The 25,971-nt window shown below is 36.0% G+C and overlaps 1 protein-coding gene across 3 annotated transcripts in view; it reads right to left on the reverse strand.

Moving 5' to 3' along the window:
- Positions 1 to 226: 226 nt before the first annotated feature.
- The window catches only part of ACSL3 (acyl-CoA synthetase long chain family member 3), a 62,674-nt gene continuing 36,929 nt past the window's right edge, over positions 227 to 25,971 (reverse strand). For all 3 annotated transcript variants that reach the window (XM_081956374.1, XM_081956372.1, XM_081956373.1), the window contains exons 7-17: positions 25,246 to 25,384; positions 22,422 to 22,575; positions 21,870 to 21,993; positions 21,549 to 21,620; positions 17,962 to 18,101; positions 17,365 to 17,537; positions 17,101 to 17,175; positions 12,744 to 12,935; positions 11,503 to 11,617; positions 7,798 to 7,955; positions 227 to 4,747 (exon numbers count right to left, since the gene is read on the reverse strand). In XM_081956374.1, the coding sequence (XP_081812500.1) occupies positions 4,584 to 4,747; positions 7,798 to 7,955; positions 11,503 to 11,617; positions 12,744 to 12,935; positions 17,101 to 17,175; positions 17,365 to 17,537; positions 17,962 to 18,101; positions 21,549 to 21,620; positions 21,870 to 21,993; positions 22,422 to 22,575; positions 25,246 to 25,384 (1,506 nt within the window). In that variant the 3' untranslated portion in view covers positions 227 to 4,583. The remainder of the gene's footprint in view (positions 4,748 to 7,797; positions 7,956 to 11,502; positions 11,618 to 12,743; positions 12,936 to 17,100; positions 17,176 to 17,364; positions 17,538 to 17,961; positions 18,102 to 21,548; positions 21,621 to 21,869; positions 21,994 to 22,421; positions 22,576 to 25,245; positions 25,385 to 25,971) is intronic.

The raw sequence follows: 25,971 nt of genomic DNA on the forward strand, positions 1-25,971 counted from the left end.
CAAGCCAATTTTCTTCTTCTTTAATGCTCCCACAAGCAAGATGGGTCATGGGCAAAGAGAATGTGAACTAATATAATGATTGTGATTATCTAGGCATTAAAACAACAAAATTCATTCTTTGTGCAAGCTGAAGTTATCTATAAGGCCACTTGCTGCTCACCCCATCCTGGGAAGTCAGGATTAGAATTAATGCCCCTAAAGTGAAAACTCAGATACAAAAAAGAAGTAAACTTGTGAAACTCAATTTTATTTTGTCCAATGTCCAATGAAATGTCCAACGAAAAATAAATAATCATACAATAAAACTCTGTAGTAATAGACACATTTTAGGCCGTTCAGAATAATAACCAAGTCCATGAATTTACATTAAATAACCAATTGCTTGAACAACTGGTCATCCAGTTCCATTTTAATTTGATGGAATATGGGTACAGCCTTAAATTCCCCCCTTTTTACCTGGTTAGAAGATACACTATATTGCCAAAAGTATTCGCTTACCCATCCAAATAATCAGAATCAGGTGTTTCAATCACTTCCATGGCCACAGGTGTACCTAGGCATGCAGACTGTTTTTACAAACATTTGTGAAAGAATGGGTCGCTCTCAGAAGCTCAGTGAATTCCAGCGTGGAACTGTGATAGGATGCCACCTGTGCAACAAATCCAGTCGTGAAATTTCCTCGCTCCTAAATATTCCACAGTCAACTGTCAGCTGTATTATAAGTACGTGGAAGTGTTTGGGAACGACAGCAACTCAGCCATGAAGTGGTAGGCCACGTAAACTCGTCCAACATTAGTGTGTGACCTCACAAATGCGCTTCTGGAAGAATGGTCAAAAGTTCCCATAAACATACTCCTAAACCTTGTGAACAGCTTCCCAGAAGAGTTGAAGCTGTTATAGCTGCAAAGTGTGGACCAACGTCATATTGAACCCTATGGATTAGGAATGGGATGTCACTTACAGTAAATTCATATGCGGGTAAAGGCAGGTGAGCGAATACTTTTGGCAATGTAGTGTATGTGTTGCAAATAATTTTTTACAATATAAAAGAACATTAACAATGAATATACTTGAAAAATAAAAATAAGTGGAAATGAAAAACAGAAAAACAAACTTTATTGTTATGTTATTTTCAAAGGATTTCAATTTTGTTGAGTTATTGCACAAAATCTCAAGCTTTAATGGACGAAACTCATCGGTGTTTCAACTCAGTATGTTTTTTTAACTTTGTTTAAAGCAAATGAGAACCTATAACACAGGTATAGGGCTTCATTAAGGTTTTAACTGCACACTGTATTTAGCAATTGTGGCAAAATAGCTTTCAAATCCAGCAAAATATTTTACTGCTAAAGGACAGTTTCCCCTGAGGTAAACAGAAGTAGCCTATCTGTAAACTGTATCCACTGAAAACTGTTTTCTGACACTAAGGATATAATAACTGCTACTATAGTTATTTTTAACAGAATTTCCATGGGATTCCATCTAAGTGAAATGAACTAAAACTGGGTGGAAGTAGTGCTTTGACTCTTTCATGCAGCATACCCACACCCAGAGAGACTGAAATTTTATTGACGAAGAAACAAGCTTTTCAGTTCTTATCTAGTTTTCAAAGGGAAGACAACAAGGCAAAAAACATGCATGTGATTGCCCCCATTAACATTATTGTATTTTTGTCCACATATTGTGGAGATGAAGCTTGAAACAAATATACCTTGGCAATAAGTCAAGATGGAAGATGACCATAATCACTTTCACTGCTGTAATTAGTCTTTGAAAACTAAGTCTTTCCAATGAGAAAGTCAATGATCCCACACATCTGTAAAGCCTAAGAGTTTAACATAAATGCAGCAAATCTGCTTATTACCCATTCAAAAAAACCACAGGCATAAAAACATTACATAGTAATAATGAGCTATTTCCTATTGTAATTCCATGTGAAGAACCTCAGTATATCATGAGCATTTTTAAAGTGTAAACCTATTTGTAAGTGAATAATGGTTCTAAGTTTTGTAGGGGGAGAGAAAGGTGTACATTGCACCACATTCTATGTAGCCCATACTCCTATACCCCTTTTGTTGTAAACCTCTACACAAGGAAGTCTGGGATTGAAAACTTGTGGAAGAGCACAGTGTGCAGTTTCTCCCATTACATATTTCAATTCCTCACATAGTCTTTCAAATGGAGGAATAAATTTAAACAATTCTAGAAATATCAATGAAAGAGATTAGCCCCATAGAATCCAAATATTAAAACAGATGATTATTTGTATCCAATTGTCATACCCAGTTATTATACAACAGAGCTAGAAATATGTGAAATCTAGACAATATCAATTACGGGTTTTTTACAACACACACCTAGTTTTCATTTTTTTTACAAAGTATATTTAAAGTGAATTTTAACAGAAAAACACACATTGTTGATTTAATAATGAGGCTTTTAAATTTGTATTTTTCCACTGACCAATTTCATTCTATGTGGTAAGCAGAATAACGTTTTCATGAACTGGAACCCAATACAGATCACTCTTAGTACAGATTAATTTTCCAAAAAATAAAGCATTATAAATAACCTCCTGTTCTAATCTCTGCATATTAGAAGAAAATGTTCCACTGTAGACAATTTTTGTCTTTCTAATTAAAATGCAACCAAATTGTATTGTTTCTCAAATAAAAGCTATTATGGCAAACATAGAATAGCACAGTCTATGCAAAATTAAACAATCCACCATTTCAGACAGAAAAAGAAAAAGCAACAAGCACTAAATTGTCAACTGAAGCCAATGGCTTCAAAAGTACTTAAAGTGGGCTGAACAGTATTCAAAACAATTTGGTAATCATTGCCGCATTACTCAGATGCAGATTAAAAATCACAAGGTGTGCTAGTTTGTTGCATCACAGAAAGGAAATAAAAGAATTTTGCTATTTGCAAATAACATTTGATATAATATGTTTCATGTTCTAAAATTGCCTATATAATTGGAGAAACAAAACTGATATTTAGACCTTATATATGTGGAACTTTATATCATCATGAAATATAGATACTCATGCAGAAGAGAACAAACACCATTTCTTGAATGGCAAGAAAAAAAACACTTTCCTTGTCTACCTGGGCTTTTCCCAGTTTGGGGTCAGGTCTGCTCTGCTTTGCAAAAAACATCTATATGAACAACAGTAGATGGTCAAGAGCCAAACATTTTCAGTACTATTTCAAAAGGACCATATAGTGCATAAAACAATGTTTAGAAAGCCAAAGAAAATTGTCATGGATTATGTCCACAAGCATAGTTAAGTAGTAAGAATTGTTTACAAACATTCTTTCCAAATAATACAACCAAGATTCCTATAACCAGGTAATTAAAATGTCACTTCTATTATCATTCATGACAGTTAAAACAAAGAGAATATAAAAACAAACAATGGTTCAATGGAAATAGACTCCAAGTACACAATCCATTATAAACTGATACAGGGAACTTTCCCACCTCACCACACCTTCTTCCCTATTGAAAAGTATGCAAGAATGCTGATCCATTTTAGGTGACTCATGCAGGAAATGGCCATAATGGACTTTAAATTTATTTAATTGAACTGTTGATTTACACACACAAGTAAAAGGAATAGACCTGAACTGTAAAACAATACAATCAATACAATAAAAGACCCATTGAGTAAAACACATTACCAATCAAAATGTAATTCAATAAAACTGAGCTCACTAGTTTCGATAATTCAATTTTTGTGAAATGGTCTAAATGCATTTTGAAAAGTGAATTACCTGTGGTAGGTAGGTGATTCACAGATGTAACATTTTCTATGTGACAGCATACTCTGCACAAGTAAAATATTGATATACTTTGTTTTGCAGGTGTTCTCACACATACAGCATTTGCCATGACCATTTTCCTTATTTGAGATTAAAAATAAAATATATATGGAGGAGGAAATTGTCAGGCATATATTTCAGTTGTTCTCTATTAGTCAGAATCTCAGACTATCTTATAATCTCAGAATCTTATAATTTGATCCAAAATAATTGCACAGCAACAAATAACCTCCATCTTCAGGCTAACAATGATTTTCAACTATAAATGATTTCATTGTACATAATTTCACATTGATAGCTCTTGAATATTTAAATCTATATGTAAAAAAGACTTAGAATAATAATTTGTTTTATAGCCATGTTCTTCCTCTATTTAGCCAAACTTCAAAAAAGTTACAAATAAACAGAACATTATACAGGATCTATAAATCCGGTTTAAAAATTTGAGGCTTCAAAATCATGGTAGTACAAATGGACTTATAGGAAAATCCGCACATTAACAAGATAGGTCAAGAGACTGGAACAAATGAAGACAGACAAAAAATTGCTGTCTTAGAATTTTACTAATCCTGCCAGTTTAAAGATGGTGATATTATCAGAAGTAACAGCAAATGCTGAAAGGAAGGAGAGATGTTTTAAGGTTGGTCCCAAGCAGTAGGACTTAGAGTTCAAGTATTTCCTATTTGATCTGAGCTCACCATAGCAAAGTGATATAAAATAAAAAAAAGACAAAGAGAGAAAAAGAGAGGGATGAGTTATTTTACTTTTGTTCCATACATTCGATTAATATCTTCTTGATAATGTGCAGTAAGCTCTTTACGCTTTAGTTTGAAGGCATCTGTCACCAAACCCGTTTCAGGGGTCCACGGTTCAGTGGACAACCGAATTTTGAGGGGAATTTCAAATTTCTCCAGATTAGCTGTAACAGAAAGATAAAAAAAATAGCTTACAAATTTTATATTTAAAAGGTTATTATAATCCTGGAACAAATGCTATAAACTTGGAATGGATGCAGAAAAAGATAAAATATAAATTTTAACACTTTTAAAGGCTTAGGAAACCTTTAAAATCTCTGGGTTATTTCACCTGGAGTCAGGGATATGGCAATTACAAATATTAAGAAATGTATAGTGTGGGAAAGAATGTTTTCTCTAATATTTTGAAATAATATTAAAATTTAGGATCATAAAAAGGGTAGCAAGATTTAAGAAATACAGTGTAGTATTTGCTATTGAAGTATCTGTAACCAAAAGTTAAAGATGGATAGCTCTGAAGTCTTTAAAAAGCACTTACACAACTCAGCGAGAAAAGTAAATCATAAAAGTTAGAATGCAGTATAGTATTTGCACAATTATGTCCAGTACCCAGTTCAGTGGATGAATTTAAAATATCCCTATTTAAAGTATCCCTGATGGAAGGCTAGCCAGCCTCTCTCTGAACATATCTAGCAAAAGTAGTGGGGTAACAGTTTCCACTGTTTTAATGTTAGAAAAAAATATTCTGAACTATTCAATTAGAATCTACCTTCTACAACCTAAAATGAATTATTTGGTAGCCCATATCCTGGAACAATGGAGTAAAGCAAGTGTCCCCAACTCCAGCCATCATCTGGCACCATTCTGCGATATCCCAGGAACTCGGCCACGCAAGTGAATGATGCCCCATCTGTGCACACATAGGATCCAGGCAGCACACAAAACCATGCCCTCTTACTCTGTGGAAAAAGTGCCCTCCATGGAATTGGTCCCTGGCGCCCAAAAAGTTGGGAGAAGCTGGAGTAGAGGATTTAAGTTTTATCCAGGCAATATATTTTCTTCGCTGCCCATGATTAAAATCCCTGTTCTGAATTATTTTGAATTTGCCTAAATTATTTTTAACTATGGTACCCAAATCTAACCATAAAGTCTAAATATAACTTGATCAATGGGATATATTTAGCTTGTAATAGAATTATTGCCAAGGCTTTTTTGTGATGAATGAAGGATACCTTCAAGACATTCTTGACTTCTTCATTAGTCTCTAAAGTTTTCTTGGTGATATTTTTGGAAATAATTTGCCACTGCTTTCTTCTTAAAGATGTGAGAGAAAGACTGACCAAAGTCACCCAGCTGGCTCTGTGTTTAAGGCAGAACTGAAATTCTAAACTATCCCAAAGCATCAGTATGAAACCTGTGGTTCCCTGGATCTTTTTTCCATTTTAAAAACAGAGGCATTGTCTGACTATTTGTATTTTTCCAGGATTTTCTAAAGATAGTACAAATCAGGTAGTCCTTGACCTCTAACCATTCATTTAGTGAACAAAGTTACAATGGCACTAAAAAAAGTGACTTACAACCAGTCCTCACACTTACTATCAGTGCAGCATCCCTGGGGTCTCATGATCAAAATTTGGGTGCTTGGCAACAGCATATATTTATGATAGTTACAGTATCTGGGATCATGTGATTGCTATTTGCAACTTTCCCAGTAGCTTCTAAACAAGTATGTGGGAAGATCCAGATCCACTTAACAACTGCAGTGATTTGCTTAATAGTTCTGGCAAAAAATGTAGCAAAATCAGGCACAATTCACTTTACAATTGTCTTGCTTGACAACGAACATTCTGGTCCCAATTGTGGTCATAAGTCAAGGACTACCTGTATATTAAACTTCAATAACCTGGAATGCAATTCATCTGGCCCTGTAATCAGTTCTCATAGTAACTATTTCTTATTTCAAAGAAAATCTGCAAGTGAGTAATAGTAGCAGGAGGATTGCACTGAAAAATATTTTGTACGTGCACAGAAATATTTTCATATTGTTTATGTATCATTTTAAAAAGCTGCTTTGATGTCTTATTCTAGACACCTGATTGTCCCAGATTGAAGTATTTTCAGTGTTCTGTCGCTCAGATTGGAAGTTAATTATTTTTTAAGCATTGGGTGTTATCTTTTGCATTCTTCTGCAAAGAAATGATTACATCCTGACTGCTCCTGACATAGGTTGAAGTGGGACAGAGGTATCTGGGTACAATTATGAAATGAAGCATCAGGCATTTAAATAGCATGTGCTACAAAGCAGCTGTTTTGGACCTGTGTTGTTAAAAGACTTATTAGAAAACTAACCCCAAAGGAAGAACCAACCTTGAGGAATCAGTGCTGAATAGATGCTTTAGCTGGAATAATGGGGACTGGTATTAAGGTTTCTGGTTGCCTCTTTGACTTCGAGGCAACCTTCATAGGTACTTTAGATCCCTGTGAGTAGAAATTTATAGGCAAGGCAATTTCTGCCCTTCAGTTTTCTTTGTGAAGAACCTTTACAATACATAGAAAGCAGTGGTGGGGTTCCATTTTTTAAATTACCGGTGTGCTCGTGCGCGAGCCTTATGCGCAAAGTATCCAGGCGAGTGGGCATAGCCTCCTGCCGCCACTACTGGTTCGCCCAACGCAGTCTGAACCAGGAGCAACTATCTCTGATAGAAAGCTACAACAAGCCATGTTTTGTCATTTCCTCCCACTTCTTAGAAATATCCTTGGGTGAACTCCAGGAGAAATTGGCAGGCCAGAATGTAAAATAATGCAGTGGCTGAACCTTTGGGTTTGAGAAGAATTTTCTAGCCTATGTGATCAAGAGTGAAAGGGATGACAAGGCACACTGGGCATTTCCCTGGTAGACAGGGCTCCTGGTTGCAGAAATGGCAATCAGGGGAAGAACAAAATTTAATATTTTTGCCAGCATGTCTCCTTCCAAAGAGAAGGTATCTTTCATATTCTGATTGTGGGCTTCTTGGAATCATCTAGTTTGTCATAATGGGAAACAGGGTGTTGATACACGTTTGGGCAGTCCTATGGGATTTGTTTGTCCCTATTCTGTTATAATCATAATAAATATGAGAATATATTTCAGAATATATCTAGGGGATACTAGTGAATTCATGAATTCTTAATACTTTTGTTTTATATGATAACTTGAACAAAATTAGGAACTTACCTGTTCTAGCAGCCTCAGATAAAAGCTTCTGTACTTCTTTCTCCACTTCAGAATTATTACAAATCTCTTCCAAAGTTCCTCTGAATCCTTTCTTTCTTGCCAACTCTTTAAGTTCTTTATGATTTGGCACAATAAATCCAATGATATAAGAATGGAAACTAATACAAACAGATATGTACAATTTCATAATTAAGTTGATCATCTGTTTTATAAAACATTAGTAATCTTCTGCATGCTTATTATATATTTTTCTAAAAACTTCCCCCCCAAATATATTGAAGAAATATTACTTTAGTTACGAAGGTTTCAATTGTAACAGCACCCCTATTTTTTCACAGCTCTTATTACCGTGTTTCCCCGAAAATAAGACAGGGTCTTATTTTCTTTTGCCCCACGAAATATGGCCTTGGGCTTATTATAGGGGAGGGCTTATTATTTCTCGGGTAGGTGAAAAGCAAGGCGCGCCTTTTACCTTTCCAGCTCCGTCGCTTTCCTCTCCATTGTGCTCAGGGAAGCGGCTGGTAAAAAAAAAAACTTCTCGCGAGTTCAATCAAACATCTTGAAATCGCGAGGTTTTTTTTTTTAACAGGGGCTTCCCTGAATACAATGATGAGGAACGCGACGGAGCTGGAAAGGTAAGAGGCGCGCCTCGCCGCCCAACACCACCCACCTCGCCCCAATGGTAAAGGCAGCCTGCCTGGTTCCCTTCCCCGCCGTCCCTTTAATGAGGGGTGGCAGGTGGGGGGGAGAAGCGAGGTGTGCCTCTTACCTTTCCAGCTCCGTCGCGTTCCTCGCCCTTTTGCTCATTGAACCCCTTGTAAAAAAAATCTCGTGAGTTGAATTAATGAGGGTTTTTTACAAGGGGATTCAATGGGCGAAAGGGCGAGGAACGCGACGGAGCTGGAAAGTTAGGTGGCGCGCTTCGCTTCTCGCCCACCTGCCACCCCTCGTTAAAGGGACGGCGGAGAAGGGAACCAGGCAGGCTGCCTTTACTATTGGGGCAAAGTGAGCGGTGTTGGGTCGCGAGGCGCGCCTCTTACCTTTCCAGCTTCGTTGTGTTCCTCGCCATTGTATTCAGGGAAGCCCCTGGTAAAAAAAAAAAACCTTCTCGTGATTTCAAGATGTTTGATTGAACTCACGAGTTTTTTTTTTTCACCAGCCGCTTCCCTGAGCACAATGGCAAGGAACGCGAGGAAGGGAACCAGGCACGCTGCCTTTGCCATTGGGGTGGGCGGTGTTTTTTTGCGCAAGAAGGAACAGGTGGGAGGGAGTGATCACATTGCTGGCCTGCCACTGTTTTTGCGGCGAGCCCTCTTTTTGCCCCGGAAGCTGTACCGGTAGGTGGTACAGTGTTAATGGTGGGGATCGGTTGCGCATGCGCTTAAATATTTGGGGGTGGGCTTATTTTCAGGGGAGGGCTTATTATGGCGCATGCTCTGAAAAGCCCGATTGGTCTTATTAGCAGGGCATGTCTTATTTTCGGGGAAACACTGTACATTATTTTTATGTTCCTCAAAAATGCAGGAAATCCATCACACTGGTTATAAATCAGATATATTTAGCAACAGAATGGCATTATAGAAGATTCCTTTAACTGCCAATGTTGGAAGGGACTTTAGAGGCCTTCTGATCCAACCCTATGCCCAGTACAGAAATCCTCATACCATCCTAGAGAAATATATATCCAATATTTTCTTGAAAAGGTTCAGTGAAATAGCATCAGGGGTGGGATTCTACTGATTCGGGCAAACTGTTAGCACTTATGATCAGCTGAGCCCACCCATCCATTCCTGCTCTAGCTTGTCCTTTATTTCCTGCTTTCTAGCTCATCTCAATCACGTGGCATAGATGATTTGCCCCCACCACAACAGCTGTTTTACCATTGCTGACTTGGAAGGTAAACAGCTAAGCTTCTAAATGCTCCATGTTCAGCGCTGCATGCGTGCGCATACGACACATGCGCAAACCATGCATGTGTGCAAAGCGCACGCTCCCCGAACCAGTTGTTAAACCAGCAGCATCCAACCACTGAAGAGCATTCACAACTTCAGAAAGCAGGCTGAATTGCTTCATAACTCTCTCAGTCAGGAAATTATTCCTTATTTCAAATTTGGATTTCTGACTAAAAAGCTTTCACTCATTAGTTCTTGGGTGCTCCAGAGAATAAGTCTACACCCTCCTCCTGGTGAAATCCACTGATGTAATGGAAGATTTCTACAAGCCTTAATATTATCTTCTTAAGGTTTCAACCCTCATTGTAGAATTTAATCTCAAAGTTTTTTACCATCTTTGTCACTCAGCATTTTTTTTAACTGTGGGCTATGAGTACCATACCTTTATTTTAAAAACCCAAACTGTACTAGCTTTTTTGGCAGCTGCAGGACATTACTGGCTTACATTTATATGATCCACCAAGACATCCAGGTCTCTCTTTAAAAAGTACTATCACTAAGCCAGGTACCATTTCTATTGTACTTGTGCAACTGATTTTTCCTAAGTGTAGAACCTTGTATTTCGTATAACCGAAAAACCTTTTTTTGATAGGCCAAGGTGAAGTCTTCCAAGATTCTTTTGAACCTTGAGCATGTCTTTCAGGGCAATTCCTCAAGTTTTGTGGCATCCCCAAATTTTATGATCATGTAATGCTATCAAACATCGATATCTGTCTATTCCAGGTCCTTGGAAAGGAGTTGCTAGGTAGACAAAAATGCCATATCCAGCCTGAACATTTGATATATTTTAAATAATAATTTTATACTGCTACATAATTTCTCTAGTCAATTTACAGTATAAAATTAAGAATGTAAAATAAAAAATACATGATACAAAATTGGAATAATATAAACAAAAATTAATGTAACTCATCAGTTTTATTATTATTATAATACCTTATCTACAAGGAACTGCAAGGTCTGATAAAACCAAAATAACAAAACAGAATTTGGACATCAAAATAATGAAAATATGTTAAATTGGGAGAATAGAGAAATCTTAGACTAGTAATGATAAAATAATAGGAAAGGCAGGAAAAGTCAGCGATATGTTTTCATCTAATGTCTAGTGGATTTTAATTTGTTAAACGTCTAGAATTATTAAGGAAGAGACAAAAGAGATTTGGAATTTGAAAGTTAATGCTCTATCAACTAAAAACACAAAATGAAAAACAAACAATAAACTCAGTCAGGCAGAAACACGATCTTTTTCCTCAGGCAAAAATCTATTCTTTACTTCTCTTATTTGGAGTTCTTTATTTTTCTTTAAAAGGGCAGAGAAAGGTGATGGGTGAGTCAGGGCTTCAAGACACTCTAGGGAACCTGCCTGGTGAGATAGCTGTGGGAAGGAGAACTTCAGGATTTTAAAAAGTCTCCTTCTAGTATACACAGCTGTAAGAAGCAAACAGGCTCTAGTTGAGGGATCAGATGAAAATTCTGATTCTGGGGGCATTGGGAGAAAAAACCTATCAACAACTATCTTTCAGAAACAGCTACATATGGACATTTCTGGACAGTAATTCAAAATTAACTGAAGTAACCTAATAGTGCCTTATGTTGAGTACAGCCAAAAGGAATATATTTTTTCCACAAAATGTGAACAGATTTAAAAGGCAATTACTGTTTTTTTCATAAAAATACACAATACCAAGAAAGACATTTCTAGAAAATATTTGTTGCCCATGCAAAAATGAACAAAGTTATACTGCCGTACCTGCTTGCATATACGCAAATATTATCTACCAAGGGAAGATTCTTCAAAGCTGCTTCAACTTTACCAAGAGAAACATATTCACCTGCTTGAAGCTTTACAAGATCCTTTTTACGATCTATTGAATGGGAAATTAAAATGAATGTTATAATGAATAAACAACATGAAAATTATATGTAAAAGATTAGATTTATGATGGTCCTACTATTCATTCTGATTGTAAGAATGTGTAAATTGAATAAATTGTGTCTTATACTCTTCCCAGTGTGTTGTGTTCAACACCCAGAATTCTTACCAATCGCCACTGACTAGGAATTCTGAGAACGCAAATCTATATATTTGGAAGATGCTTCAGCTAGAGAAGACTAATCTAATGTTACAGGCCTCTTCTAGGGAGAGCATTAATAAATCCAATGAATCAAATGTTCTGTTTTCCTCTGTTCAATCCTGTCCTTGGAGACTGTCTGGACAAATCCCTGCATTTTTCTTGGTAAAGTTTTTCAGAAGTGGTTTGCCATCATCTCCTTCTTAGGACTAAGAAAATGTGACTGGCCCAAGGTCACCCACTGGATTTATGTCTAAAATAGGTTTAGAACCAGGGGTGGGCTTCAGAATCTTTTAGCAAGGGGTTCTCTGCCCAGTTGCTGGGTGGGTATGGCCATGGTGGGCACGGCCTAGTCGGCCTCCTGCACCATGGGGCTGGGGGGTGTTTTTGTCCTCCCTGGGCTCCGGAGGGTGAAAATGGCCTTCCCAGACTCTGGAGGCGTCTCTGGAGGCCAGAAACGGGCCCGTTTCCAGCCTTCCTGAACTTTGGAGAAGCCCGTTTTTCACCCTCCCCGAACCTCCATGCGGGCCCTACACTTACCTGTATCCAAAACGTGGGCACTCCTGAGAGGGAAGGTGTGGGCGGGGCTAGCCAGGAGTGAGATTTGGGGGTTCTCCGAATTGCACAGAATCTTAGCTAGAGGTTCTCCGAGCACCTGCGAACCCCCAGCAGCCCAGCCATTTAGAATTCTTGGTCTACCAGTTTCTAACCTGATGCCTATACCAAACTATACCAAACTGACTCTCCAACATATTGAAAGTAAATGCAATTTTAAACAAGAAATGAACTGTCAATAGAACATACATATACTTAGTATTAAATATATTCAAATAAATAATAGAGAACCAACTCTACCATAGTTAAATGATTTTGCAACAAAAAGTATTTCAATTACTTAAGTTCTGCACACTACACTCACCAATAATTTTTAGACACCCATCTGATTGGAATTCCCCAATATCTCCAGTATAGAGCCACCTCTCTCCATTCTCATCAACCATAAAATCAGTTTTGGTTCGTTCTTCGTTTTTGTAGTATCCCATAGTTATGTTTGGACCACCAATAACAATCTCACCTCTAGGGTATGGTTTATCTGTATTAAAGTATCCACCTATAGAACAAATATATTTCAAATAAAACACAAGTGAATTTGTATATACAGACACATTTTTTTCAAAAATGCACATATATATGCATTATCATACATAGACAAAGCAGCAAGACAGGTTTTCCATAAATTTGTTCCTGTTCCAGCCAATGATGTAGCTAGCAACTCTAATTTTTAATGTGCTAATTTTGGTTTATTATTATATATAAACAGGAATGCTGTGTTGTTATGAGAGAAAGCAAGAAAGGAAAAGAAGGCATGGAATATTGTTAAATGTTGACTTCTATGGAGAGAAGCAACCAGTTCATACAGATAAGTAAGAAACACATAGGTTCTGCAGCTGTTCCCGTGAAAAAAGAACCAAGCAGCTTGCTTATTAATGTTGTGTGGAAATGCTAGCATTAAACTACCATACACTAAGGATACACTGAAAATGTGAACTGGAAGAGTTCTACAATAAAACATTTTCATGGACTAGAAAGTATTCAATCACACACACACACACACACACACACACACACAGCTACTACGCAAATGGTTCAACTAGACATAGTGAATTGTGTAATACCACAATTAAAGCTGCAGGCATAATTCTAAAAAAGGAATTCACAGCTGTCATTCCAGTATTCTACATAGAAGTGATTGTTCTATCATTCAACACTGGTCATTTGCTTGGTTAGCTAAGAACTGAAATGAAGTTCTATCAATCTATAAATTCTGTTCAAGAAAAATAAATCCAAAAAGAGCTGACTTGGATTGGAATCAAAATGCAATGTTCATTTTTCTTTCTATCATTCCCAAAACATTCAAGATAAACTCAGGTTTTCAGAATAAAAACAAAGGTTAACTTTTTCAGTAATGATGTAATTACAAACAAATTATGCAAAACAGGTAAAGTGAAAAAGGTATAGTGTGTGTAATAGGCCTGAAAATGGCATTTAAATAAATAATTGAATTCAAGGCTTCTTTAGCTAAATCCACTATAAGCTACTGTTATCACAGTTAGAGTGCCAGCTCCACAGTACTAGCCTTTTATATTTATCTTATTAACAATGACTAAATTTTTCCATTGTGTGATCCAAATATAAACAGCAAAAATAATTTATTAGAATTTTGATAAAAGTCATTGCAAATATTATGGAAATAAGATTTTAAGGCCAGCAAATTCTTCTGTGTATTCTTTTCACTTAATATTTATTGATAGTGCTTAAAGTGTGTAATTTTAAAATACAATATTTAGTGAAAGAACCATAACTACTTGAAATCGAATAAACATGCAAAAAGTACTGATAATTTGTCATCTTACATTTTTAAAAAAATATTTTTTGTTCAATTTTATGTGTACCATGTGACAGATTACTTATTTTAAGATCTGGCTATAGGAAATGCAGCTAGAAAATATATATTAAAAAAGCATGCGTCAGGAAAGCTTTCCTGACCTGCTCCTGAGTTGCCAGCATGTATCATGCACATAGTTCTATATTCTATATGAAAAAAAATCTGTATGCTTCTGCAAATGTTTATGGTTTCTTGATAATACTTAAAAAGGTGTCGACATACACACATTGGATGCTAATTCTCTGTCTTTCAGAAAGCCCTCAAAATGCCTCTCCTGACAGCAGGAGAATCTGCATAGTAGCTACAACACATATAACATTTTGATCTTGGTTTTAATATTAATTGAAATGTTTTAAATGGTTTTAGCATGTGTGTAAATTGTTGGTTTTATTGTATACCCCCCAAATTCACCCTGTGTCAGCTAGGCATCCATATAAATTTGATAAATAAATTAAAACTAGACAACCCATGACTGGAACAACCCATGACCATGGTTTGGTCAACCTACTTTCCACATATAATATAGGGTGGCACTGTTTTCCCCCTCCTAGTGACACTAAGCAGACCCCTGGTGAAGCCTCGTCCTCCTTCTTGGCTGACCTATGAAATTGCCTACCATTTTGTTGGGAGGAGGTTTTTGAGACATAGATGAAAATTACAATCATTTCATTGCTGCTAACCACAGAGACATTATAACTCACAACTTTACAAATAGAACTGATAAGAAATCACTGATATTTCAATTACATGAAAGCAATGTTCCCAGATTTGTATGCATTCTTTATGTTACCGAATTTGATACTTTGATTCAGAAATATACTATGAGGCTCCATTTGGGCTAATTTAAGGTTGCAAAGAGACAAACTGACAGTACAGTTTTAGTAATATATAAATAAAATATTCTCCTGAGATAACAAGATCAATGTCTGTGCCTTGGGACAATCACATAATATCAACAATGATACTAATATTTTTATACTGAAATAAAAAATCTACTTACAATGGAAGAATTAGTCTATACGCAATCTTTCTATGAAAAATGGAGTTCATAGGATTCCATCTTACCAAGAGGAATTATATGTTCTCTTGGCTTATGACCAATAGTGACGTATGTGCTACATTTAAGCTTTAATTTTATAAGCTATATATACTGCCTTTCATTGGATAACTACTTTCTCCTCCTTTTGTTTCTTTACAGCAACTCTGTGTAGTTGACAGAGCTGGGAGAGTGTGATTGGCTGGACAAGCAGAGAGCTTCCATCGCTGACAGACTAGATCCTGGGTGCCCCTGCTCCTATTCCAACACCTCACTATACCACAAATGCTCCCATACCTCAGCCAAAATAGAACATCTCCTTTCTCAGTTTGTGCCAATTAAAATATTTTAAGTACTAAATTTCCTAATAGCTTCATGTAATGATCACAATTACCCATATGTAGAACATAGGTTAGTATAGAAATATATTACTTTTTAAAATATAGCAAAATTAAATAGTGTTTTGAAATCAAGATGGCCTCTTATAACCACCAATCCATCTCTTATTTTTCTCATTAGATGAAACTGCAATACTAATAGTAAGCGCAGAGAGGCTACAAATAAAAACCTATAAGATCAGATGGACCAAACTGCAGGAGGCCAGCAGCAACAAGGGCTGGATGAACAAGTCTTCATAGATCCTCTAAACAATGGCAGAATGGGGGCTATACAGATCTTGGGGGAGTCTTGTTTCAGAGGGCAGACACTGCTACAGGGCAGGTGTGCTTCTGGGTCTTTCTAAATGACTCTGTCATAGGTAACAATCAGCACATTCTCAAATACTGAGAATGGTAATAAGACTCTTTTGTTAAACACCTTATTAACAAAATAAGTTTCTTAATTGCTAGTATTTTATAATTGTATACCCTACTTTTGATGGTAACTTTTTATGATGTATTCTGATTTTATTGCTTTTATGATTTTATGTCCTGTTTAATTTTTGTTAATTTGGTGGATGCCACATAATTGATAAAACCTTTGTTTATTTATGTCTAAGAAAGTTTATTGTTCTATTATCAAACTTCTGTTTGATAACTCTTCTGTTTACAACTCTTTTTCATTTATTCCTTTTTTATTATTATAAACCGTCTAGAGTAGCCTCACAATGAGATATGCGGCAATAATATTGAAAAACAAATGTCCCTTAATTCCAGATATAATTATCAAGGCTAATGGCATCAGCATTATATGAGGTGAAAAATTCAAAATCTCTCATTTCCTATGTTGGAGGAAAAGAGATAATTACTTATTTTTTAGTCATTGCAATTTAGTAAGAGGTTCGGGATCTCAGCTCCCTGTTTACTTTGATGAGATAGGATTTAAGAGGCATTTCACAACATGCTGGTGGCAACTATACAAATCTAGAACAAAGTAGTTTGAGGTGCTGGTCTTAAACTTAATAGGACTGAAACAATCTAAAACGGTCAGGAACAGGACTATAGCCTGACAGAATCCTCTGGGGCTGGAACCCAAGAGCTCAAAACAATGTCCGATCAAATTTTGATAGCAAAATTATTGAAAATGTGCTTGTATTTTATGTTCTTTAAAAAAATAAAAACTTCCCAAAATGACTGAGGAAGAACACATACACACAAGCACCCCAGGAAGTCATCAACATAACGCCCACATGTCCTGCAAATGCTTCAGAGCTTCAAAGAGGCTTAGTTTAAAACTCAGAGAAACTAAATACAGAACCTGCCCTCATGCCACTAACAATCAACCCTTTCTGATATGTTAATATATTCAACCTTTTCAAAAAACAACTATCACACAATCATTAAAAAAAATTCGTACCTTCTTCCCAATTCACCAGCTTGATTTCACAACAAATTAAGGGTGCTCCCACTCTGCCTGTTGTGTAGTCCCAAACTGAAATTTAGGAAAATAAAATATAATCAAAAAATTCAGACATAGTTTCAGTAGCAGTTTATCATGAATCTGAACAACTAAACAATATGCAATGACAGTGTTTTGAAATAATATCATCCAGTATGCTGATAATAACCAGTTATATATTGTTACAATCTACTGCCATGTTGATTTACAAATACTACTCACCTTCTGTTATTGTTCCAGCTCCAGAGGATTCTGTCAGGCCATAGCCCTGTCCCACAGAACAACAAAAACAGATGTTCATAAATCTCTGAGTTGCTGCAGAAAGTGGAGCTCCTCCACACAGTAAGACCCGTATCTTCCCACCTAGCAGCATCCGGACTTTCCGGAAAACAAGGCTAAAAAAGAGAGAGGAGTGGGGAGGAAGAAGAACATGAAGAAGTCGTTTCTTTTACTTAAAAACATCAGTTTAACTGGCATGGCATATATAACTAATCAGAAGATTTAACTAACCTTGTAAAATGATGTTTTAGGGAAAATGCAATTGCATCCTATACATGGCTACCAAGAAATAAATTATCCCCTTCTCAGTAGAACACACCCTAATAAGAATGCATGTTATAGCAAAAGACAGATAGATTTATACAATAATTTATTATTTTCTTTTTAAACAGCATAGCTGGAAGTAACTCTCCAAAATAACATTACTATTTTATAAGCTTAACTTCTATCATTTCCCAAATGGGCTCTTTTTTGGAGCGTAGCAGCCCTTCATAAAAATGTTGCTCTTTAGAGAAAAACAAATCAACCTCTCTTACCAACCTGTCACATACTGGAGTACTGTAGCCTTTTGGAATCTGTTCCATCTTGTAATTATAAGCTAAAGTAAACAAATTGCGCTGAAAACTGGACATTTCATTAACTCGATTCATAACATTTTTGTAGATTCGATCCATGATTTCCTAGTTATAGAAATAAATGACATCAAGCAGAGATAAATTGCCGTGGGTTATACACTTACTCCATTACAGTAATATGGAGGAGTACTATATGGTTTAACATTATTCTCCAATAATTCTAACATATAAGAATACCATTTCAGATAAAAGGCAAAGTTTTGAAACTATTACTGAAAAAGAAAGTAATCAAAAATTATTACAATGGTCCCAAAAAATTTTCTCATGCTCACATTCACATTACTTTTCAAGTACCTAAGCACTACTTTAACATAAGGCTATAATGACTATTTATACATTTTGTATGATTGGAGCCTTTGAAAGCCTGGAAGACAGAGGAAAGAAGAATGCATAGTATCATAGAGCACAGAAAACTGCTTTTTGCTTTTGTTTTGTTTTTTCAAGCAAGGAATTACATGATGTAATTCTAAACTATTCTAACTATTCTAAAGATTCCAATTTACTTAGAAAGATTTTTTACAATGTTGATTGAATTAAAATTTACATTTCCCCCTTCCTTCTCCCTCTCTCATCTCCTGCCTGAGGCATGCTTACCTAGAAAGGAATGAAATAATGTATCACTATATATACACATATCCTAAATGCAACTCAATACAATACAATACAATAGCAGAGTTGGAAGGGACCTTGGAGGTCTTCTAGTCCAACCCCCTGCCTAGGCAGAAAACCCTATACCGTTCCAGACAAATGGCTATCCAACATCTTCTTAAAGACTTCCAGTGTTGGGGCATTCACAACTTCTGGAGGCAAGCTGTTCCACTGATTAATTGTTCTAACTGCCAGGAAATTTCTCCTCAGTTCTAAGTTGCTTCTCTCCTTGATTAGTTTCCACCCATTGCTTCTTGTTCTACCCTCAGGTGCCTTGGAGAATAGTTTGACTCCCTCTTCTTTGTGGCAACCCCTGAGACCCACTCTTTCTAGAGTCTCCACATCTTTTCTACATCGTGGTGACCAAAACTGAATGCAATATTCCAAGTGTGGCCTTACCAAGGCATTATAAAGTGGTATTAACACTTCACATGATCTTGATTCTATCCCTCTGTTGATGCAGCCTAGAACTGTGTTGGCTTTTTTGGCAGCTGTTGCACACTGCTGGCTCATATTTAAATGGTTGTCTACTAGGACTCCAAGATCCCTCTCACAGTTACTACTATTGAAGAAGGTACCACCTATACTGAACCTGTGCATTTCGTTTTTCTTGCCTAAATGTAGAACCTTACTCTTTTCACCATTGAATTTTATTTTATTAGATAGTGCCCAATGTTCAAGTTTGTCAAGATCCTTCTGTATCTTAAGCCTGTCTTCTGGAGTGTTGGCTATTCCTGCCAGCTTGGTGTCATCTGCAAATTTGATGAGTTCCCCATTTATTCCCCCATCCAAATCATTTATGAAGATGTTGAAGAGTACTGGGCCTAAAACAGAGCCTTGGGGTACTCTACTGCATACTTCCCTCCATGTAGATGCAGTTCCATTGAGAACTACATGTTGAGTGCGGTTGGTCAGCCAGTTACGAATCCATCTGGTGGTGATGCTGTCCAACCCACATTCTTCTACTTTATCTAGTAGTAGGTTATGGTCTACCTTACCAAATGCCTTACTGAAGTCCAAGTAAACTATATCAACGGCATTCCTCTGGTCCACTAATTTTATCACTTTGTCAAAGAATGCAATAAGATTAGACTGGCATGATCTGTTTTTGACAAGCCCATGTTGGCTTTTGGCTATTACTTTGTTTATTTCTAGGTATTCGCTAATTCGTTGCTTGATTATCTTTTAAACTCAAACATTTAAAAGACATAAATGCCTAACTAATTTCCATACATCAATGTCATTAATAGAACTTTTTAATAAAGCTGTCAAATATGAGGCATGAAACATAATTAGAAAATAAGTCACATTTTTAGTTATTCTGTAGCACCTCAAATTAATATGTCATTTTCATGGGAAAGGCACAAACAGCTGAAATGGGAATAAAAAGCAAAAAAAGTAAAATTTTATAAGCTTCTTTTATCTGTAGTTATCAGATTCTAATTAATACTATATGTTTAAAAGAATTTTATACACTTCTTTTAATTTGTAGTTATCAAATTCTAACTAATATTACATGTTTAAAACAATGTAGTATACATATGTGGTACATGTCCATATCATACCGCTATTATGAAGGCTGCATAGATTTCAAGCTGGGATTTGATGCTAAAGCGTTATTTTACTGCAACAGTGAGTCGGAAGTCAATGCTTCTTTTTCTTTTTCTTTTCTTTCCCCTACCTTTCCTCACTTCTCTTTCCTCTCTCCCTGCATTCCCCATTGCTTTTTTATTTACTTTTGTATTTTATAATACTTAATAACTTAATAAAAATGTTTGGAGGAAAAAAATATTTGCAGGATGGTTTCCCCATCAGTTGGATAAACTGGGCACAATCCAGATTCCTTTCCTTAAATATTACATCTAGTGAGACCTAGGAAAAGTGCACTTTTCTGTAGTAGCCCCTATCCTGATCAATACCCTTCACCCTTCCATATTCTGTCCTGTAGAATAAAAACCTTAGTTTTCTCTGCAAGACCCTTCATGTATTTACATACCCTTAGCTTTCTCTTCTCAAAAGTCAATATTCTCAATTCCCTTCAATGTTTCTTCACAAGGCTTAATTTCTAGTCCCCAATTATCCTCACTGTCATTCTAATTTGTGCAATTTCTTCTTAAAATATATTCCCTAGAACTAGATTCAGTAGCTGAATTATATTTTAATCAATGCAAAATTTAGTGGAACAGTTAAAGTAATTGATTAGTTAGTACCCACTCAATTCATGACATTTATTTTTGACTATTCGATCCATGATTTCCTAGTTGTAGAAATAAATTACATCAAGCAGTAATAAACTGTAATGTGCTTATACATTTATTCTATCACAACAATATGTAGCAGTATTGTATAGTAATGATGCACCTAAAATTCCATTTATCTTTTTGAAGGCTCATTCCAAATTGAATATGTTCAAGCATTTTTTCAAATAAGTATTCTACCAAGCCAGATATGCTCAATCGGATGCATCTGCATTTACGTGCATTTCCTAGGGTATTTCCTAGGGTAATAACTAGGCTATTTCTTGTTCCTATCTAATTGTTTTGACCATTTAGAAGGAAAAGTTGTTAAAGACTATGTTGCCTATTAGCTCTGCTTGCTCATTTGGTCAGTAAACTTGGTCCCTGGAAATCGGCTCCCTTATATTCCAGGTTCTGTTTACTCAGCCTGAAAAAATAAATCACTCTTTATTCATGTATTTTTAAGAAGGTTCTAAGCTTACAATACGTAAATATGAATATTTTTCTTTAAAAACATACTTTCCATAATCACAAAGCTCACACACTGCTTACAAAATATTTTCCACATATATTAAACATTATTTTATAGTTGCAGACATCAACTTACTGGAACAGCTGCCATTAAAGTTGGCTTCAATGTAGACACATCACCTTTACTCCCTTTCTTTATTTTAGATGACTGAAAGAAAAATGAACAAAATAATGTGTTGTCTTTATTGAATCTGTTTTATTTGTTCACAATGTAGCCTATACTAAAGCAAAAGGTTTTACTGTAACTTCAGAAAATAGGCCAACAATATTTTGTCAGAAATACAAAAAAGCACTGATTTTTAAAAAAATAAGACAAACTCTTCCATTTTGCATTTAGGAAATACTGTGAAATGTATCATGTCATATTTGGAGATGTTTATGTGTTGAAAAAGCTTACCTGATCACTTAGAGTTTGAGGTGATGAATAACCAATTCGGCAACCATGGGTCAAACAAACAAGTTCAGCACTTAACTCTAAAACATGAGCAAGGGGCAAGTAGCCGATGTAGGTATCTTTCTCTCTGAAAACAAATTAAGATATTTGTCAAATTATGCCAACTCATTGCTAAGACGATAATAATATATTCTAAAACACATCTTGGCATACTGTTGCATCAAGAAAACAAACAGAAGAAAGCATAACAATATGGATAAAAGATGCAAATTCTTTTATGGCATAAAGAAAAGCACATATGTCCCTAAGGATGAAGCCCAAATGCATTTAACAATATAAACTGTTTACAGTTCTATTTAGTAGCTTTTCTCCTTGCACTATTCCTTGTTAACAGTAGTTTAGCACAACTGAAAAGAAGCCATTCTTTCCAGTCAGATTTTCTTTTATTATTTAGCTTTATATTATCCTTGATTTAATGAAAGCATTATGATTTATTATAGTATTGTAAAGAAATATAAAAGCTATTTAAACCCCTAAAGTGAATTTAATACATACCCCAAATTTGGAATCCTTTCAGCCATTCCCGTTATGCTAGAAATAAGATTACAATGAGAGATCATGACACCTTTTGGGACTCCTGTAGAACCACTTGTGTACATAATAACTGCAATGTCTGAAGATACTGGTTTCAACTTCTGTTTGAAAGAAGCTTTATAAAAAGAAAAGGTACAAACATAAATATTCATTAGAGAAAAACATTTTTAAATTGTCTCCAAGCATACACATTCAAATAAATATAACCCATTTCCTTTTCTTGACAAAGAAACAGCCAACACATCCATACTCTTGTAAACTTTCAGTAGTCATACTAGAATAAAAAAATGTCTATGGAGATTCTCAGTCATCTAGATCAGTGTTTCTCAAACTTGGCGACTTTAAGTCCTGTGGACTTCAACTCCCAGAATTCCCCAGCCAGCTATGCTGGCTGGGGGATTCTGGGAGTTTAAGTCCACAGGACTTAAAGTTGCCAAGTTTGAGAAACACTGATCTAGATCATGGTCATCCCAGAGATGCTTTTTCAAAAGACAACTGGGCTTCCTTTTTTTTTTCCTTTAAAGATCTTTTAGTCAGAACTGAAGAAGCTTCTTGGATGAGAAGTGAATTATCTTCAAGGGGAAAAAAAGTCCAGTTGCCTATGGAAATAGCATATTGAAACTAGAATGAAAAATGTTTTCATGATTTTTTTAAAAAATATACTTTATTAAATTTCTGAAAAAATGTAAACAAAAAGAAAAGGGAATTAAAAAGGAAAAAATAGGGAAGGGCCAGGTGCAAAAGTGCAAAAGAAAAGAGAAAAAACAATCACTTCTAACGTTTTTATATATAGTTAAAATATAAAGTACTTTAGATCAATTAACCTTTTAATTGAACATTAAATATTATCCAATATTTCTATAATAGACAATTACCCAAATCCCCAAATTAATGAGCATGTTATTGCCAATAAACATCAACTTTTATTGAAAAGGAATGTTATTTATTCATATTTCTCCTTCGTTATTTTTATAAATAACTGAAAGCGTCATATTTTGATCAAACTGATTAAATGGGAAAAAATTTGTATATACCATATTTTTCAAAATATGACGCACCTTTCACCCCCAAAAATGAAGCTGAAAAACTGGGTGTGTCTTATATACTGAATACAGCCATTCAGTATTGGCCTTCCAAAACAAAAATGCAAAAATGGATGCGCAGTGTTTGGGAGGCCTGCAAAGTGCTCCTGGGGGCTGATAAGGGCAAGAACAAGCAAAAAATGGGACCATTCTTTGCAAAAAACAAGCCGCAGAGAGGGTTTGGGAGGCCTGTAGTGCTTCTGGGGGCTGGTGAGGGCAAAAACAAGTGAAAAATTGGCCCATTTGTTTTGCAAAAAATGAGGTGTACAAAGGTTTTGGGAGGCCTGTAGAGTGCTCCTAGGGGCTGGGGAGGGCAACAATGAGTGAAAACGGGCCCATTTTTCGCTGATAAAGTTGATATTTAATAACTGATAAATTTTCAAAGATGTATAATGGCGTGTCAAAGATATGCTGGAAATGTAAGAACTCTGAAAACACCTTTTATCACGTTTGCAAGAGTAAGTAACAAGAAGGCTCAGAATTATTGGGATCATGTATGTACGCCACAGTGGCACAGTGGTTAGACTGCACTACTGCAGGCTACTTCTGTTGATCATCGGCTACCAGCAATTTGGCAGATCGAATTTCACCAGGCTTAAGGTTGATTCAGCTTTCCATCCTTCCGAGGTTGATAAGACTGTTGGGGGGAATATGCAGACACTGTAAACTGCTTAGAGTGGGCTGTAAAGCACTATGAAGCGGTATATAAGTTTAAGTGCTATTGCTATTGCTACTTTAATTCAGAGAATTTTTAAAATAAATGTACAATAGAAACTGTAGATATTTCTTTTAGGTGTGATGGATAAGTGATTGATAAAAAAACATGAGATTTTGTTTTAATATGTGATAACTGCAGCAAGACCTTTGTATGCACAAAGATGGAAATACTTATAGATTCCCACAATTAATGGATATTTAAGTTAATGGAACAGGTTGAGATGGCAAAATTAACTCTCTTCACTTAAGATTTTGTCTAGTTTTGTTTCTACATGGATGTTACTTTGATTTTTTTTTTTTTTGCTAAAACCCAAAATAAATATATTCTTTCTTTCTTTCTTGTGTTTTTTAGTTTTCCTCTCTGATATCAACAAAAAGCAAGCACATTTGTTTTAGGTTTACTGCAATTTTGTAGAGATTGATAAATAAGTGTTAGCCACATGTTCTTAGGAAAAGATAGACACTTTAAGGAGCTGCTAATAGAAGCTACATGTATCCCTAAGCACACTCTGCTTTCCTTCAGATTAAAGTTTTCATATATCTTGGCCTCCACTGGTATCTATGGACCTATTTCTGAAGGGAGCCTCAAGAAATCTGATGTCAACACTTCTATTGCTGAAGCTGAATTCATGCCACTCCTGTTCAAGGAACTGAATTTAACTGGTATCTTCTTTTAAAGGATTGGCACGATATAACATTGTTGTTTTTTTTAAATGATTGTTTGGATACACTCTTGCAATGAAGTTTTAACCTGAAACATATTCATTTTAATTATTATCCTCTCTTGGTTCCTCCCTCTCCCAAGGAACGCACATAGTCAGAACAAGAATACTTGTTCAATATTGATAGCATTCAGCAGCAATACGTTTCCAGGATTCAAATAGCTTTATTTTGGAAATACACCAAAGACTTTTTGTTCAATCTCTGTTTGCCTTTTCTATTCCATCACCATAAGGAAAAAAATCAATTGATTGAACAATACATACTATTTTCTGCTTTTTCTCCAATAGCTTCAACAGATGACATAGTTTGAATAACAACACCTTTTGGAAAATCAGACCATGATGTTGGCTTGCCATCCACAGTAATAATGTGACGTAGTAGAGGAATCTGAGAAATAATGTACTATAGAGAAGAAACACATATAGTGCTTAGTATCTTCACAGTGCATAGACTTTTTAAAATTTGCTAAATTAAACTATAATCAGCTTAAGATCAAGTACCAGACATTAAAATGGGTGTTGGTTCTTACCTGATACGCTCATTTTCTGGTAGAGACAGCAGCCAGACTGGGTATGCTCCGTCCATTAACCAATCGGACTGAGTCTACCCTTATGATGTCATTGGGCCCTTGTGGCTCCTCCCGAGTTTCAGATGAAGGAAAACTGTAGACTCAAGTGAGAATTGTGAGCAAAAAGTGAAAGTCCATAGTCACTGTATCTCTCCCCTCCGCACAAGGAATTCCCTAGCGTGACCCATACCGGGGCTGGCTGCTGTCTCTACTCTACCAGAAAATGAGCGTATCAGGTAAGAACCAGCGCCCATTTTCCTGTTATCGTAGAGACAGCAGCCAGACTGGGACATACCAAAGACTGGGCTGTCCACTAGGGTGGGAAATTGTAAAAAAGGTCCGTTAGGACACAAGCACTTGTTGTAGCACCCTGCGCCCAAAAGCCGCGTCAGCAGACGCGCACTTGTCCAACTTGTATGAC

Source organism: Natrix helvetica (genome assembly GCF_964273705.1).
Source record: "Natrix helvetica genome assembly, chromosome: 5".
Lineage (NCBI taxonomy): Eukaryota > Metazoa > Chordata > Lepidosauria > Squamata > Natricidae > Natrix > Natrix helvetica.